We start from the raw sequence: 16,790 nt of genomic DNA on the forward strand, positions 1-16,790 counted from the left end.
CAGCTGCCTTTTAAATGTTGTAATTGTACCAGCCTCCACTACTTCCTCTGGCAGCTCATTCCATACACGCACCACTCTCTGCATGAAAAAGTTGCCCCTTAGATCTCTTTTATATTATTCCCCTCTCACCCTAAACCTATGCCCTCTAGTTCTGGACTGCCCCAACCCAGGTAAAAGACCTTGTCTATTTATCCTATCCATGTCCCTCATGATTTTATAAACCTCAAGAAGGTCACCCCTCAGCCTTCGATGCTCCAGAGAAAACAGCCCAGCCTATTCAGCCTCTCCCTATAGCTCAAATCCTCCAACCTTGGCAACATCCTTGTAAATCTTTTCTGAACCCTTTCAAGTTTCACAACATCCTTCCGATAGGTCCAACAAAATCTCAAGAAATATGTATCCAGGACAAAGCAACCTGCATGATTGGCACCACATCCATAAATATTCAGTCCCTCCACCACAGATTCACAGGAGCAGCAGTGTGCACCATTTCCAAGATGCACTGCAGAATTTTACCAAGGCTCCTTAGGCAGGAAATTCCAAACCCATGACCACTGTCATCTAGAAGAACAAGGGCAACAGATACCCAGGGACAGCATCACCTGCAGGTTCTCCTCTAAGTCACTCATCATCCTGACTTGAAAATATATTGCTGTTCCTCCAGTGTCACTGGGTCAAAATCTTAGAAACTCCCTCCCTAACAGCATTAACGGGTGAACATTCACTACATGGACTGCAGCAATACAAGACGGGTTACTGCCATCTTCTCAAGGGCAATTAGTGATTCAAAGTAAATGCTGGCCCAGCCAGTGATACCCACATCCCATGATGTTTTTTTAAATTGGAGTGGGTGCTTCAGAAGCAATAAGAGATTGAGAGACACCCCCCCCCCCCCCACATTCGCTTGAGATCAAGTCCAAGACTTCATAAAGTGCCAGGACAGAGTTTCTTGCCCTCAATATGTTCAAACACGTTTCCAATAACAAATAGGATTAAAGCTCAACCTTTGCACTGAATTCAAGTGTTTATTTCATAATTGTAAGTTGTATCCTCACATCAGTTAGCATTAGCATGGTCATTACTGAAAACATTTGTGGTAAATAGTTTGCACAATTCTTAGCTGGGTGCAAGTTACAAGACTTAAATATCCCAAAGTTGCAAACAATAACTGGAGTCCCAGTTCCCCTGACAGTATCAGATAAAGACTTGACTCAAGTCTGGCAAATGACTCTGCAATCCACTGCCAGTAGAATCCGCCTCTAATCGTCCTTTTCTCATCATTAGTGATGCACCTATATCTTTACTGGGATCAGAGCAGCTGGCTTCAGCCTTTTGATCCTGGTTTCAGACTGGCAAAGGGCTTGGAGTTCTTCAGGGAGCTCGAGAGCTCGTTGAGGAAGGAGAGAAAGTGAGAGTCTTTCTCCGACTTCCTGGAGACGAAGATGACCACAATGGTGAACTGGGGCTCGGGGCGGGTCAGGAAGTAGGTGCTCTGTACCTTGTCATCATAAAAGTAGACGATTTTGTCCAAAGTATTCAGTTCTGCTGCTCGGTCCGTCATGATCATGATCACGTTGGGCCAGTGTATTAGGGGCCGGTCAGTGGGCAAGGAAACAACGGCCGGGTATTGATCAACCCCCTTGGGTGCTTCCCTATATGAGTGCGGGTGGTGGTATCCGTGGCCTTGGAAAGTCTCAGAGCCCCTGTTGTCGAATATCAGCGAGACATTCTCGACGTCGTACTTGCGAATGAAGCTTGAGATCTTGCCGCAGTAATCCGGGTTGGTCTTTGCGGTCAAGGCCTTCATTTCCGATGGGGTGGTCTGGCGGCCCAGCGCCTCGTGGAAGTAGAAGGTGAACTTGGCCAACAGGGCGGTCTTCAGCTTGGCCAGCCACAGGAAGAGGTGCGGTGGCTGAAGGGCCTTCTGGGTCTGGCCCCCGAATAGGTGCTTCCTGGTCTCCCGCTGCTTCTCAAAAGTCTGCCCCCAGCTCTGCAGCTTGGAGTGGGCGCTGTGCAGGTTCAGCAGCGATGGGAGGAACTTCCACTCACTGATCTCATTTTGCGCCTTCAGCAGCTGAGCCAGCACGTCCACCTCCAGCTGGAAGCTACTCTCCAATGGGCTCAAGATGGGGTGATGGAACCTAAGGAAACAAAAGCGAACACTCTGAAACATCCATTGGGAATTAGCCACATGAACATTGCATGGTTGGCTTAACCTCCCGAACTATCAGATTTTCAATTCCCACCAGGCAGTCTGATCCATAAAACATTAATAATTGAGCATCAGAGCAGCCACTATCTGAATGGTGATGGGGAGGTGCAACAAGACCCAGAGGTCCTCATATAACAGTCCTGGGAAGTAAGCATTGCAGCAGGCAATGAAGGCAGCAAATGATATGTTGCCCTTTACAGTGAGAGGATTCCCATACAGGAGCAGGGATGTCTTGCTGCAATTCACAAGGGCCTTGCTGAGACCACCCTTGGGAGTATTTATGTTCAGTTTTGGTCTCCGTATCTGAGGAGGGACATTCTGGCTATGGAGCAAGGGCAACAAAGGTTTACCAGACTGATTCCAGGGATGGCAAGATTAACATATGAAGAGAGACTGGATTAGTTAAGACTATATTCACTGGAGTTTAGAAAGAGTGAAAGGATGGCATGGAAACCTCTAAGATCCTAAATGGACGAGACAGGATAGATGCAGGAAAGACATTCTCAATGAATGGGGAATGCAGAATCAGGGGTCAGAGTGAAAGGAGATGGGGTAGGTCATTTAGGATTGAGATGTGGAGTATTGTCTTCAGGCAGACAGTGGGAGCCTGTGGAATTCTCTGTCACAGAAAGCCCATTAAGGTCAAAACATTGAGTGTTGTCAAGAAGGAGATATAGTTATTAAGAATAAATGGATTCAAAGGTTTTGGGATGAAAGTGGGCACAGGGGACTGAGTTGGATGATCAGCCACGATCATATTGAACGGTGGAGCAGGCTCAAAGGGCTGCTACTACTCCTTGTTTTTCAATGTTTCTTTAAAAGTTAGCCATGGCTAAGTGGATTGGAGACAAAAAAACTCAGATGCTGGAATCCGAAATAGACAGGCAGGAGGCTGGAAGAACACAACAAGCCAGGTAGCATCAGAGAATGGAAAAGTCGACGTTTTGGGTGTAACCCTTCTTCAGGACTGGGGTTGGGTGTGGGGGAGCTGCAGATAAAGGGGGAGGCAGGGGCAGGGTGGTGAGGTGGGGATAGGTGAAGACAGGTAGAGGGTACAACCTGGTTGGTCAATGGGAGGAAGGAATCCAGTTGGTGACAGGGAGTATGGAAGGGTGGGGGGGTGCTGAGAAGGGTGGGGGGGTGCTGGGAAGGGTGGGGGGGGGGGGGGGGGGAAACGGGAAGGGAGGTTATTTGAAATTGGAAAACTCAATGTTGAGCCCTCTGGGCTGTAAGCTGCCCAGGTGAAAGATGTGGTGTTGTTCCACCAATTTGTGCTGTAGTTTGTTTTGGCAATGGAAGAGGCCAAGGATGGTCATGTCGGATAACAGTGTTGTCATTTAGACAGACTTCGGAGACCTCAAAATGTACATTTACTATGAAGGGAGCGTTGCACTGTCAGTATCTTCAGGTTGTGATGTTAAACTGAGGTTACACATGAAAACACAAACTGGGAGAAGAGGTAGACCATGTCACCCTTCAAGACTACTCCATCGTTCAATAAGACCGTGGTCAATCCGTTTGTGTTCCGATTTCCACATCCTCATCTATTCCCAATAACTTTTCATTCTTTTGTCTAACAGGAATTTATCTACCTCTGCGTTAAAAAGCTCAATGACTCTGCCTCATGACCTTCTAAAGCAGTGAGTTCCACATTCACACATCAATCGGAGAGAGAAACAAAACTCTCTCCTCATTTCTGTTCCAAAAGGGCAGCGGTAACTTTAAAACAATAGCCCCAGTCTGGGCTCACCCAGACAAGCAGAAACATCCTTAACATGCCCACCTTTGTCAAGACCATTCAGGATCATATAACCTCCAAACAAATCAATACACAACTATTCTAGATTCCACGTAAAACAAGCCAACTCTATCCAACCTTCCCACATTATACAACCTGCTCATTCCAGGTACTAACTTCCTTAAAGGAGACCAAAAATACACACAATATTCAAAATATGGTCTCACCAATGCCTTGCACAACTAATTACTTTCACATTCAATATCTCTGATAATAAAAGATGGCATTCCATTCACCTGCTTAATTAAGTGTGGTACCTCCATGCTAACTTCCTGTGGCTTTTACACTGGAACACTTTCACAACCACCACCTCTGGTGGATGTAAACTATCTGTCGGCATTATTTAAAACAGCCAGAGAAATCTACACTTTACTGGTTGAGTGCAATTCTGACAACACTCAGGACTTGTCACCATTTTGGACAAAGCAGCCCACTTCATCGACACCCCATTCACCACTTTAACATTCACTGCCCTCCCCACTGCGCAGAGTTCTACATGGTGCATTGTCGTAATCCATTAAAGATCCTTTGTCAGCAGCTTCCAAACTCTCAACCTGTACCACAAAAGAGGACAAGGGTAACAAGTTCCTCTAGACGAAAGTGAGCACTGGTGCCGGAAAAGCACAGCAGGTCGGGCAGCATCCGAGGAGAAGGAAAATCAACGTTTTGAGCAAAAGCCCTTCATCAGCAATGAGCTTCACCATTCCTGATGAAGGGCTTTTGCCTGGAACGTCAATTTTCCTGCTCCAGGATGCTGCCTGACCTGCTGTGCTTTTCCAGCACCACACTCTCAACTCTAACAAGTTCCCCTGCAAGCCACAGAATGTCCCAGCTTGGAAATATATCGCCGTTCCTTCAGTATTGCAGGGTCAATATGTTGAAACTTCCTTCCTAACAGCACTTTGAGAGTATATGCACCCCAAGGATTGCAGTAGTTCAAGAAGGCAGCTCACCACCACCTTCTGAAGGACACGTAAGGACAAGTAGGAAATATCGGTCTTGCTAGTAACACCCACATCTCCATGAAAGGATAAAAGGAAAATTCTCCCAATTGTCCTGACTGATATTTGTCCCTTAACCCAAATCACTGGAACACATTATCGGGTCATGATTACAATACTGTTTTTGAGTCATCTTACTGTACACAAACAGATACATTTCATTTCTTCTTTCAGCATTCCTATATTTTAAATAGCTAGCCATAAGGCGCTTTGGGAAATCCTCAAATACAGATGCTGCATTAATCAAAATTCTGCCTTTTCCCTCCTTCCACAGCTGTGTCTCAGCTGGGAGTGAACTAGGTTCCCTGACAGTTCTGCAGTGCCATTTGGTGCATATATTCTGTGCTCACATCCCTCGAGTGAGATACAAACTCATAAACTGCTGACTCGGTGCTAAGTGCCAACACTGAGCTACAACTGAAGGAGAAATGCCATAAAAGGTCCAGTAAGAACAATAAAAATGCAGCCACGTGGCAGCACTTGGTAAATAAACTATTGCTGAATTCTTCATTCATAGGGGAAGCAGGAAGTAGGCCAGGACAATGTATCAAATTACAGACAGCCCTTCACTGATAGATAATGCATGAATAACCATGAGCACTCCAAGGGAGTTGGTGCAGGTGATTTAGAAAAGTTGATCAGTTTGTTATAATGTGCAATGAAGGTGGCCAGTAGGTCAGGGACATGGAACACATCGAATTAAGGAAAGCTCCTGCAGATGCTGGAATTCTGAAACAAATACAGAGTACTCTGCTTTAGAACTGGACTCAAAATGATATCTCAAGTTTCTCTCTCCACAGATGCTGCCAGACATGCTGTATTTCTCCAGCAATTTCTGTAATGTGCAACACATCACATGGCGTGAGCAGTCATGTGATGTTCCCAGAACCAGTTTCAATTTTGAGCAACACAAGCAGCAGAAGACTCTCTAGATAGCTTGAGGGTAGAGTGGGTGGTGTAGTTTAATCATCCATTCCCTCCACCACCCAATGCACTGTAGCTGTAGTGTGCACCAACCTTCAACATAATGCACTTCAACAGCTCACCAAGGCTCCTTCAGCAGCAGCTCCCAAGACTGTGACCTCTGCTACCTCTGAGGGACAGGGCAACAACTGATCATGGGATCACTGCCAACTCCAAGTTGCCCCTTTTCCAAGTCTCACGGCCATCTGACTTGGGGACAGAGTGACCAATCCTACATTGGCACGGCTTCAGAGTCTTACATCTCTCTGCCTAACCACAGGAGTCCGAGAAGACAGCTCACCACCAACTCCTCCAGAGCAATTAGGCAAGGGCAATGATTAGCAATGACATTCTGAAGATTAAATTTTGAGAATGACAACGTGACCTTTTTAATTGGATGAAATCTTCCCAGTTAATGAGCTCATGGATGATAAGCTCCACGCTGTCAGAGATACAAAAAAAAGCATTGGAAAAATGTATAATCCTTCTGACAAATCACCTATAAACCACACAAGCTTCTGCTGTAATTTTGTCAGCAGAATCATTCACTACAGGAGAAATCGCAGCTGGAATACTGTGAACAGTTTTGGGCTCTTTATCTAAGAGGAGCTGTACTGGTATTGGAGGTTGGCAAGAGAAGATTCACTAGGTTATCCTGGGCATGGAGACAGCATGTTGTGAGGAGAGGTTGAGTTGGTTGCTCCTGTGCTCATTGGCGTGCAAAAGAATGAGGAGTGACCTTATTGAAACATAAAAGACTCTTGGAGATTTTGACAGAGTAGATGTGGAGAGGTTGTTTTGTCTTGTGGAAGAGTCTAGGACCAGAGGGCATAATCTCAGAATAAGGGCTTGCCCACCTAAGACAGATATGATGAGTTTTTTTTTTCTCTCAGAGAATAGTAAATCTGTGGAATTGTTTACCACAGAGGGCTGTTGAGGCTGGGTCATTAGGTATATTCAAGGCTGAGGATAGAAACATTTTCAATCTGTAAAGGGATCAAGGATTATGGGATACCAAGAAAATGGAGATAAGCATTATCAGATCAGCTGTGATCTCACTGAATAACAGTGCCGACCTGATGGGTTGAATGGCCTACATCTGCTCATACATCCTATGGTCTTATGGAATCTGTACCAAGTCTTGTGAAGAACAACACTGTCAATTCCACACCCTGACTCTTTCTCAGATCCCCAGCAATCGTTTCTCCAAATATTTATCCCAAAATTTTCTTTTATTGGCCACTATTAAGTTGATAAAAAAAGGACAAAGAATTGCAGATGCTGGAAATCAGAAACAAAACTGAAATTACTGGAAAACCTCAGCAGTTCTGGCTTTATCTGTAGAGAGTAAACAGAGCTAACAGTTCAGGTCCACTGACCCTTCTCCAGAACTATTAATCATAGCATCCCTACAGTGTGGAAGCAAGCCATTCAGCCCATCGAGTCCATGCCACCGCTCTGAAGAACATCCCACCCAGACCCACCCTACCACCCAATCCCTGTAACCCTGTAATTTCCCATGGATAATCCACCTAACCTACACATCACATGACACTCTGGATAATTTAGCATGGGCAATCCATCTGACTGTCACATCTTTGGACTACGGGGGGAAATCAGAGAACCTGGAGGAAACCCACACAGTTGCCCAAAGCTGGAATCGAACCTGGGTCCCTGGTGCCGCAGCAGCAGTGCTAACCACTGAGCCACCATGCCGCCAAAATCTACCACGGCATTGTGTCAAAAAGATTATCCTCAACACGCCTCTTGTTCTTCTTCCAATCACCTTAATTCTGTGTCCTCTGGTTACTGATTCTTCAGCCAATGACAACTGCTTTCCCTTACTTACTGTTTCTCAGACTCCTCACCTTCCATTGGCCATCACTTATGGTTCTGCTTTGTTCAACAGTCCAGCTCATGCCTGCTTGGATCACTGGGTCTAGTACTCACCTGGAACTGTATTTCTGCAGAATAGCCTCCAGCGCGTGCACCACCTCTGTCGAATGGATGGACTTCTGTGTGCTGAGGGAATACATCTTCTCATAGAAGTCAGCGATTTCCATTCGAGCCTGAATGAAAAAGCAAAGCTGCTCGGAAAGGTGGGAGAGGAGCTCTTCCAGATACGGGGGGGTCCCTGTCGCTGAGTTCTGTGCAGTGGTGGCCAACTTGCGCAGCTCACTGTGGAGGGACGTGTAGATAGATCGAATGGAATCCTTCCGACTGAAGAATGACTGCCCACCTGCACGTCCGACCAGATAGAAGAAAGAGTTATATCGACTTTTACACAACAGAAACAGGCCCATTCTCCACATGAGTCTTCTCCCGCTTTACTTCAGCTCACTTTAACAACCAATCCTTTTCACCCTCATGTGTTTATTTGTCCTTTTTCATGCGCCTGTGTTGTTCATCATAACTACTCCTTCTGGTATTGAGTTCTGCTTTCTAAACACTCTTCAAAAAAAGAACTTAGTTACCCAAATTCCCAGCTGGATTAATTTGTGACTAGATGATGTTTTATAACCTCTTCATTTGCGCTCCCACACACAAGTAGGACATCTTCTTCATGTCCACCCTAAGTAGCCTCTTCATAATTTTATAGACATCTACGATGTCACCTCTGCCCTTTCCGGGAGGAATGAGCCCCAGCCTGTTCAGTCTCTACTGACTCAGCTCTGGTATCAAAGTAGCAGCTAAACCTGAGAGCTCCCTGTCATATTAGCACTGAAAACCATTCTTAAAATAAATCAGCTGTGATGAAGTGGATCTGCTTAAGACAATGATTTTACACAACTACCCTTTGTTTGAATCCATTAGATCCACAAAGTGGGGGTCAGATCCCAAAGGGGCTGAGAGCTGTGAGGCAGTAATGGCTGCTGTGCGGTTCTGACCAGGTTATAATAAATGTGACCCACAATAAAAGGCAGACCCTCACGCAGACAGGATTCCACCCCACTCCCCCACATCACCTACCTCCTTGTTCGCACAGGTCTCTCCCCACCCCCCTCACAGTATTCACTCAGGGGTTATGATAACTTTCAAGCCTCATAAAGGAGTCACAATGGGAAGTGGTTTGAGGAAGCACAGGCCTAGACCTGGTTCTGCTCTGTGGAATGAGATAAACAAAAACAACTTGATGGTGAAATTCAATAAATGTGACTGAAAGGTAAGCGCTTTAGAGTTTAAAAGGTGTTGTCACTCAGCAGATTGGTACCTACACAACAAAGAAAAAACGTCACATTTAAGCCTTTGAATGCTTTAGCAGATGCTTTAAATTCAGAGCCTGCTCACTCAAAACGCTAACTCTAGATACAGACTCTTACTGACTGAGAGCACTCGTGTTTCACCCTCCACCACTGCACTGTACTGAACTCCTGCCAAAAACACTGCGGGTCTTCAGGACAACTGTGTCCAGTTCTGGTCACCCTGCTGCAGCAAAGCTAATATTAAACTGGAGAGGGTTCAGAAAAGATTTAACCGGATGTTGTCAGAAATGGAGGCCTTGAGATTTAAAAATAGACTGGAAAGACTGCGACTTTTTCACTGCAGTATAGGAGGTTGAGGTGTGACCTTACTGAGGTTTATAAAATCATGAGGAGCATAGATAAAATGAATGACAAGGGTCTTTTCCCTATGGTGGGTGAGCTCAAAACTAGGGGCATATTTGTAAGGTGAGCAGAGAAAGATTTAAAAGGGACCTTTGGGGCAACTTTGTTTTTTACACAGAAAGCATTCGTGTATGGAATGAACACCAGATAAAATGGTGGATACAGGTACAGTCACAACATTTAAAAGATATTTGGATAAGTTTATGAACAGGAAAGGTTTGGAAAGATATATGATAAACACAGGCAGGTGGGACTAGTTCAGTTTGGGAATGTGCGGCGTGGACTGGTTGGACCAAAGGGTCTGTTTCCATGCTGTAATACTCTATATAGAAAAGCATGTGTCCCTAAGCAAATGCAAGGCTGTGTACGTAACAGACAAATGCACGCCCATGTACATTTAAACAATTTTGCACAGGTACGGCAATGTGGAATAGCATACATATGTTTATCTATAATGTGAGTCTTTCAACATCATCCTCTGACCACCTCCATTACAAAATCTAGTGGTGGCCTACATGTGACTCCAGACCCAAATCAATATGGCTGAATCAGAAGTGCTTTCTGAAATGGCACAGCAAGTCATTCAGTTCAAGGGCAATTAGGGATGGGCAATAAACACCACTATTGCCCACATCTCATAAAAGAATTTTTAAAATCCCAATACTGTGTTCTCCTAAGACTGCATCCTTCATGGTTTCTGCCTTGAATACTTCCTGGGACAAAGCATCCTGTGCTTCAACAATTCTACATAAGAACTGCCTCTCAGACTCTCTCAATATTTTGTTGAGAACTTTAAACCTAGTTCATTCTAGTCCCTAATTCTCCAACCAGAGAAGATTTGTCTTCTCGTAACTTTTCCTCCAATTTAAAAATCAGAGACCTCCCCCACCATCCAGAGTAAAAATCCTGCACCTGCCAATATCACAAAGGCATTAAGATCGTCAAATCACCTGGTGCTCTGCTGGTCTCACCTCTGAATCACAAGGTCTCAGTTTTAACTGGGGCTCTGCCTATCTTCACTGGTGGATGAAAAACATCCCATGGCTATTCCGAAAGAGAGCAGGACATTACAATAACAAATTACCTGATTATTATCACCTTGTGATTTGTGGGAGCTTGCTGTACACAAACTGGCTGCAGCACTTTGTACGTGCCAACAGGGACTACACTTCAAAAGCTGCTTAGTGATTATAAGAAGCTTGATATAAATGTGAGTTTTGCTTTAAAGTCACTGGCCTCATTTGCTGCTATGCAAACATTAGATTAGATTTAGATTAGATTCCCTACAGTGTGGAACCAGGCCCTTCAGCCCAACTAGTCCACACAGACCCTCCGAAGAGTAACCCACCCAGGCCCATTCCCCCTAACTAATGCACCTAACTCTACAGGCAATTTAGCATGGCCAATTCACCTAACCTGCACATCTTTTGGACTGTGGGAGGAAACCAGAGCACCCAGAGGAAACCCACACAGACACAGGGAGAACATGCAAACTTCACACAGACAGTCGCCCGAGGCTGGAATCGAACCTGAGTCCCTGGCGCTGTGAGGCAAGAGTGCTAACCACTGCGCCACTGTGCCGCCCCACAGTTGCCACATTTTCCTACATAACAAAAGTGGTTGCGCATCAGGAGTAAGTGATAATTATAACACATGAGACATGATAAAGCATTATATGAACACATTCCTTGTTTTCATATAACACTGAACACATCAGCCCTGCAAGTCTTTCCCTTTTAGTACTCACAACAGCAAAAACTCTCCATCTAAACTTCTTTTAACTACAAAACCACTAGGCATTATTGCCATTTCAAATACTGACTACTTACAGTTCCTTCGCTAATGGAAAGCAATGGCTAGCTTTCCAAAGGGAATATATCAACGATAAAATGAGTTACAGTCAAACTGATATAGGCTGTCTTTGCCATCCCCCACATTACAGGAGCCATTTAGATGGGATTGATCGCAGCCTTTCTACTAAGCATGATCATTTTTTGAATCCCTTCCCCCCAAAAAATATATTAATGATATTCAATAATCACCATCTGGTACTTTAGACAAAACACCAATGAGTTGGTTAATAAGTAGCTAGACCAAATAAGACCAAGACAGATCCCTGTACTAGCCTTTTAATCCTATGACACAACAAGAAATAGCTTTTTGATTAATCAGAATAATCAATTTTTATTGATTAGCTTACAACAAACTGAGACATCAGGAAGCCCCCAGTTGCTCTGAAAACTACAGGTATCAAGCTCCCAGAAGCCTGTAACGCTCGCCACATGTTACTTCTCAAATTACCTACCTACGGTATCTCAAATTGTTATTAAAATAAATATAGATTAAAAATCCCTTCCAGTTTTAGTTTTTCTGGACATATGTTAAGTGGATCGGCATGGCTGTGAGCCAACGATTGAGAGTCCGTGTGTAGAGGATGGATGTGCAGTTGTGTCAGCAATTAGAACAGAAGGAATAAGCACAGCACTGACACTTTCTTAAAAGACATTGAAACATCGCTTTCACTTTGGACAAAATTCCTAATCTAGTTACAAACTGTATTAGTTTGGTGATCATTCAATCTGGGGCCATTTCTACCTTCCAACATGAGCATTTTTTTCTAACTAACGCAAAACAGCTTAAAATTCCACCAACTTTTCCACTATTTTCATTAATTCCAGGCAAATTTCACCAAAACAACAAAATCAAAGGAAAACTCGAGGCCATTTTCTTTGAAAAGAAAAACAAGTCACAAAGATTGGGGACAACACGACACCGTCCCATTTTCAGCACTGAACTGAACATCTTTTTACATACTGTCCTCAAACAATCCGGTCTGATACACATTTCCTGAGCTGCAGAAAATATTGCAGATTCTGAAATGCAGAAATACGGCAGAAACGAGAACAAAGGAAAAGCTGGAAAAGCTCAACAGGTCAGACAGAATCTGTGGAGAGAAACAGAGTTAACTTTCAGACGAATGACATCTCCAGAGTTGTAACTATCATGGCTCAGTGGGTAGCACACACAATCGAGTCGGAAAGCTGTAGAATACTTGCCTATTCCAGAAACTGGAGAATAAAATTCTAGTGTATTAGCTTCAAGACACAAACGCAAAACCAAATACCCCACCCCACTTCAGTTTATGTATACATAACAGGTTCATGTAGTTATAAACATGTGCAAACACTGTATCACCTAGCTAAGCTCACAAGTGTACACGTGACACAGAAACCTTAGCTCAAACACACGCCCAGAAAGATACACTTTCTCTTTGTCCCCCCCTCCAACTCTCCACTTATTTACCCCACCTCCCTCCTCCATGCACTGTCCCATTCCCTTCACAGCTTTTCACTTCCTCTTAAGACAAGGAGCAGAAGTAGCCATTTGGTTCATTGAGCCCTGATTCCATCATTCAGTGAGATCTTGGCTGCTCTGAAAATCCTCAACACTGATTCTTACTTGTTCCCCCTAACCCCCTTGATTCCCGTACGGCCGAAAAATCTGTCTATTCTAGCCTTGAATATACTAATGACGCAGCCTTGACAGCTCTCTGCGAGTATTCCTGAGAATCACTGTCCTCTGAGAGAAGCTCCTCCTCATTGCCGTGCAGAGAAAGCAAAGTTAAAATTTCGGGTCACGTGACCTTTCTTCAGTTCTATCGCCACCTCACCTATCTTTCCCTCAGCCCCAGCCCGACCCATTTATTTCTCAGCTCCCTTCCCCCCCTCCCCAGTCCTTATGCCTGAAATGTCGACTCTCCTGCTCCTCAGATGCTGCCTGACCTGCTGTGCTTTTTCCAGCGCCACATTTTATTGACCCTTTCTCCCCCAGACCTGCTGGAATTTCTGATTTTGTTTCTAATTTCCAGCAGCTGCAGTTCTTAGCGTTTTTGTTTCCTCCTCATCTCTATCTTAAATAGGTGACCCTTCACTCTGAGATGATGTCCTCTGGTCCTTGACTCCCCACAAGCAGAAACATCTCTATCTATGCCCTGTCTAACCCCTCAAAATGTGTATGTTTCAATGTGTTCCACCGTTTCCCTCTCCTATCTTGCCTCTTCACCCTCATCTTTGATTCTCCACCATCTGAATGCATTGTTTGGTAGAGGTTCACTATCCTTTGAAGGGACTTTTCCTCATTTCAGTCCTAAAAGGTCTATCGTATGAACAAAGCAGGTGTAACTAGGGGCAGGGGGGTGAGATGTAACTGGGGAAGGAGGAAAAGTGGAAACAAGTGGATTAGGGGTAATCCAAGGGAGTTTTAGGGTAACTGGGGGCAGAGATGAGTGGGTAATTGGGCAGGGTGTAATGAGTGGGGGTGATTGAGGTAAGGGGATTTATTGGGAGAGAAGGGGAATAGGGAGAAGGGAGGGTCAGGGTGGTGAGGATAGCATGGACAGAGAGAGTGAATGCACTGCTGTTCAATAAAATCATAGTTGATCTGATTTTAACCTCAACTCTACATTCCTGCATATCCCCAATAATCTTCCGTGCCCATAGTAATCAAGAATCTATCTGCCTCTGCCTTAAATATATTTGAAGGTTCTGCATCCACTGCCTTTTGAGGAAGGGAATTCCAAAGACAACTCCTCTCAGAAAGAAAAGGAATTGCTCCCTCATCTGTTTTAAACAGGCAACCCCTCAGTTTTAAACTCTGACCCCCTAGTCCTAGTTTCTCCCAAAAGAGGAATCATCCTTTCAACATCCACATGGTGAAGTCCCCTCACAGGCTTATCGTTTCAAATAAGTCATCTCTGACTCTTCTAAACTCTAGAGATCACAGGCCTGACCTGTCTCACCTTTCCTCATAAGGTAATCTGCTCATTCCAATAGCCTAGCAAACCTATGATCTGATTCCAATGCATTAACTTCCTTCTGTAAGTATGGTGGCCAGTACTGTACACTGTACTCCAGATGTAGTCTCAGTATAAATGATCCATAAAGCCCCTACTCTTGCATTCAATTCCCCTCGCAATAAGACATTATTCTATTAGCTTTCCTGATTACTTGCTGCACCCACATACTAACCTTTTGCAATCCTATCCTGTACCCTGAGACTGTGTGCCAGGTCCTAGACTTCGAAAACAAGGAAAACATTCTTCCTACATATCCCCACTTTCTCCATTGATTCCCCAGCTCCTCCACATCTCCCTCCCACCACATGATCCCAAATGTCTTTATGCACCCTCTCAGTTCTTGTTAACCCACCATCCTGACCCTCTTCTCCCCATTTCCACTTCCCCTAAGATAGCCCCTTATCTCAATTAGCCCCTGCTCATTACAACTTGCCCAATTACCCACTCACCTCTGCTGCCAGTTACGCTAACATTCCCCCAATTACCCCCAGCACACTTACACACAGCTTAATCTTTTCCCAGTCACGCCTCACCCCCTTTCCCCAGTACCCTCACTAGCAGACATCCCTTACCCCTGCTGCCAGTTATACCCATGCTACCAAATACACCTTCCAGCTGTCCCTCAATCCCTGCCCCAGTTACTCTTCACCAGTGCTGCCAGTTATACTCTTACCAAGAAATATCCCTCACTCACTCAGTTACCCCCTTACCCAGTGTCTGCCTCAGTTACTCCCTTATCCAGTCTTTACCCCCTTACCCAGTTTCTGCCTGAGTTATCCCCTTACCCAGTGTTTACCCCAGTTACCCCCTTACGCACTGTCTGCTTGTTACCCCCCTTACCCAGTGTTTACCCCAGTTACCCCCTTACCCAGTGTTTACCCTAGTTACCCCCTTACCCAGTGTTTACCCTAGTTACCCCCTTACCCAGTGTTTACCCCAGTTACCCCCTTACCCTGTGTCTGCTTCAGTTACCCCCTTCTGGATTAGTGGGGCTGGAAGAGCACAGCAGTTCAGGCAGCATCCGAGGAGCAGTAAAATCTCCTCCTCGGATGCTGCCTGAACTGCTGTGCTCTTCCAGCACCACTAATCCAGAATCTGGTTTCCAGCATCTGCAGTCATTGTTTTTACTCAGTTACCCCCTTACCCAGTGTTTACCCCAGTTAACCCCTTACCCAGTGTTTACCCCAGTTACCCCCTTACCCAGTGTCTGCTTCAGTTACCCCATTACCCAGTGTCTACCCTGGTTTTTGCATCCTTACCCATTGTTTACCCCAGTTACCCCCTTACCCAGTGTTTACCCTAGTTACCCCTTACCCAGTGTTTACCCCAGTTACCCCCTTACCCAGTGTTTACCCTAGTTACCCCTTACCCATTGTTTACCCCAGTTACCCCCTTACCCAGTGTTTACCCCGGTTTTTGCCCCCTTACCCAGTGTTTACCCCAGTTACCCCCTTACCCAGTGTTTACCCTAGTTACCCCCTTACCCAGTGTTTACCCCATTACCCCCTTACCCAGTGTTTACCCCGGTTACCCCCTTACCCAGTGTTTACCTCAGTTACCCCCTTACCCAGTGTTTACCCTGGGTTTTGCCCCCTTACCCAGTGTTTACCCGAGTTACCCCCTTACCCAGTGTTTACCCCAGTTACCCCCTTACCCAGTGTTTACCTCAGTTACCCCCTTACCCAGTGTTTACCCTGGGTTTTGCCCCCTTACCCAGTGTTTACCCGAGTTACCCCCTTACCCAGTGTTTACCCCAGTTACCCCCTTACCCAGTGTTTACCTCAGTTACCCCCTTACCCAGTGTTTACCCCAGTTACCCCCTTACCCAGTGTTTACCCCAGTTACCCCCTTACCCAGTGTTTACCCCGGTTTTTGCCCCCTTACCCAGTGTTTACCCCGGTTACCCCCTTACCCAGTGTTTACCCCGGTTACCCCCTTACCCAGTGTTTACCCCAGTTACCCCCTTACCCAGTGTTTACCCCGGTTTTTGCCCCTTACCCAGTTTCTGCCCCAGGAAGCCCATGCTGTGGTAGGCCTTCTCGGCGGCCGCCAGGTGAGCGAGTGCGGCGAGGATTCCGCTCCAGGAGGGGCCCGCGCTGCGGCTGCTCTCCTTCTCCCGCTCCACATAGTCCTTGGCGCGGTCATGGGAGCACACCCCCAGCTGCGAGAAGAAGGTCTCCAAGACCGCCTGCTCCACCGGCACCGGGCCCTGACCCGGGCCCAGCCCCGCCGGGGGATCGCTCATCGCCAGCCCGGGGCCCAGAGACTGAGGGAGAGGCCTCGGGAGGAGAGCGGGGCCCGGCCACAGGGAGGGAGGGGAGTGAGGGAGAGGCCGCGGTCTCGGTCTCCAGCTGCA

The 16,790-nt window shown here is 45.8% G+C and overlaps 1 protein-coding gene across 1 annotated transcript; it reads right to left on the reverse strand.

The window, feature by feature from the left end:
- Positions 1-1,005: 1,005 nt before the first annotated feature.
- kics2 (KICSTOR subunit 2) lies at positions 1,006-16,790 on the reverse strand. The gene is made up of 3 exons (XM_043709961.2): positions 16,433-16,790; positions 7,925-8,213; positions 1,006-2,141 (listed from the first exon to the last, which is right to left on the reverse strand). The coding sequence occupies exons 1-3, from the start codon at positions 16,677-16,679 to the stop codon at positions 1,325-1,327; spliced, it is 1,353 nt and encodes a 450-aa protein (XP_043565896.1). The 5' UTR covers positions 16,680-16,790; the 3' UTR covers positions 1,006-1,324.

The sequence above is a fragment of the Chiloscyllium plagiosum genome, unplaced genomic scaffold (genome assembly GCF_037043375.1).
Source record: "Chiloscyllium plagiosum isolate Xiang-an unplaced genomic scaffold, Cpla_swu_hap1 HiC_scaffold_19, whole genome shotgun sequence".
In the NCBI taxonomy this organism is placed as follows: Eukaryota; Metazoa; Chordata; class Chondrichthyes; order Orectolobiformes; family Hemiscylliidae; genus Chiloscyllium; species Chiloscyllium plagiosum.

Excerpts from the sequence above, each read along its gene's own strand:
- kics2 (XM_043709961.2), bottom strand. The coding sequence starts at position 16,679 with ATGAGCGATCCCCCGGCGGGGCTGGGCCCGGGTCAGGGCCCGGTGCCG. Across the intron at positions 8,214-16,432 it reads CTTCCTGGGGCAGAAACTGG|GTGGGCAGTCATTCTTCAGT; the intron begins GTAAGGGGCAAA and ends TCGGACGTGCAG. Across the intron at positions 2,142-7,924 it reads CTGCAGAAATACAGTTCCAG|GTTCCATCACCCCATCTTGA; the intron begins GTGAGTACTAGA and ends TTGTTTCCTTAG.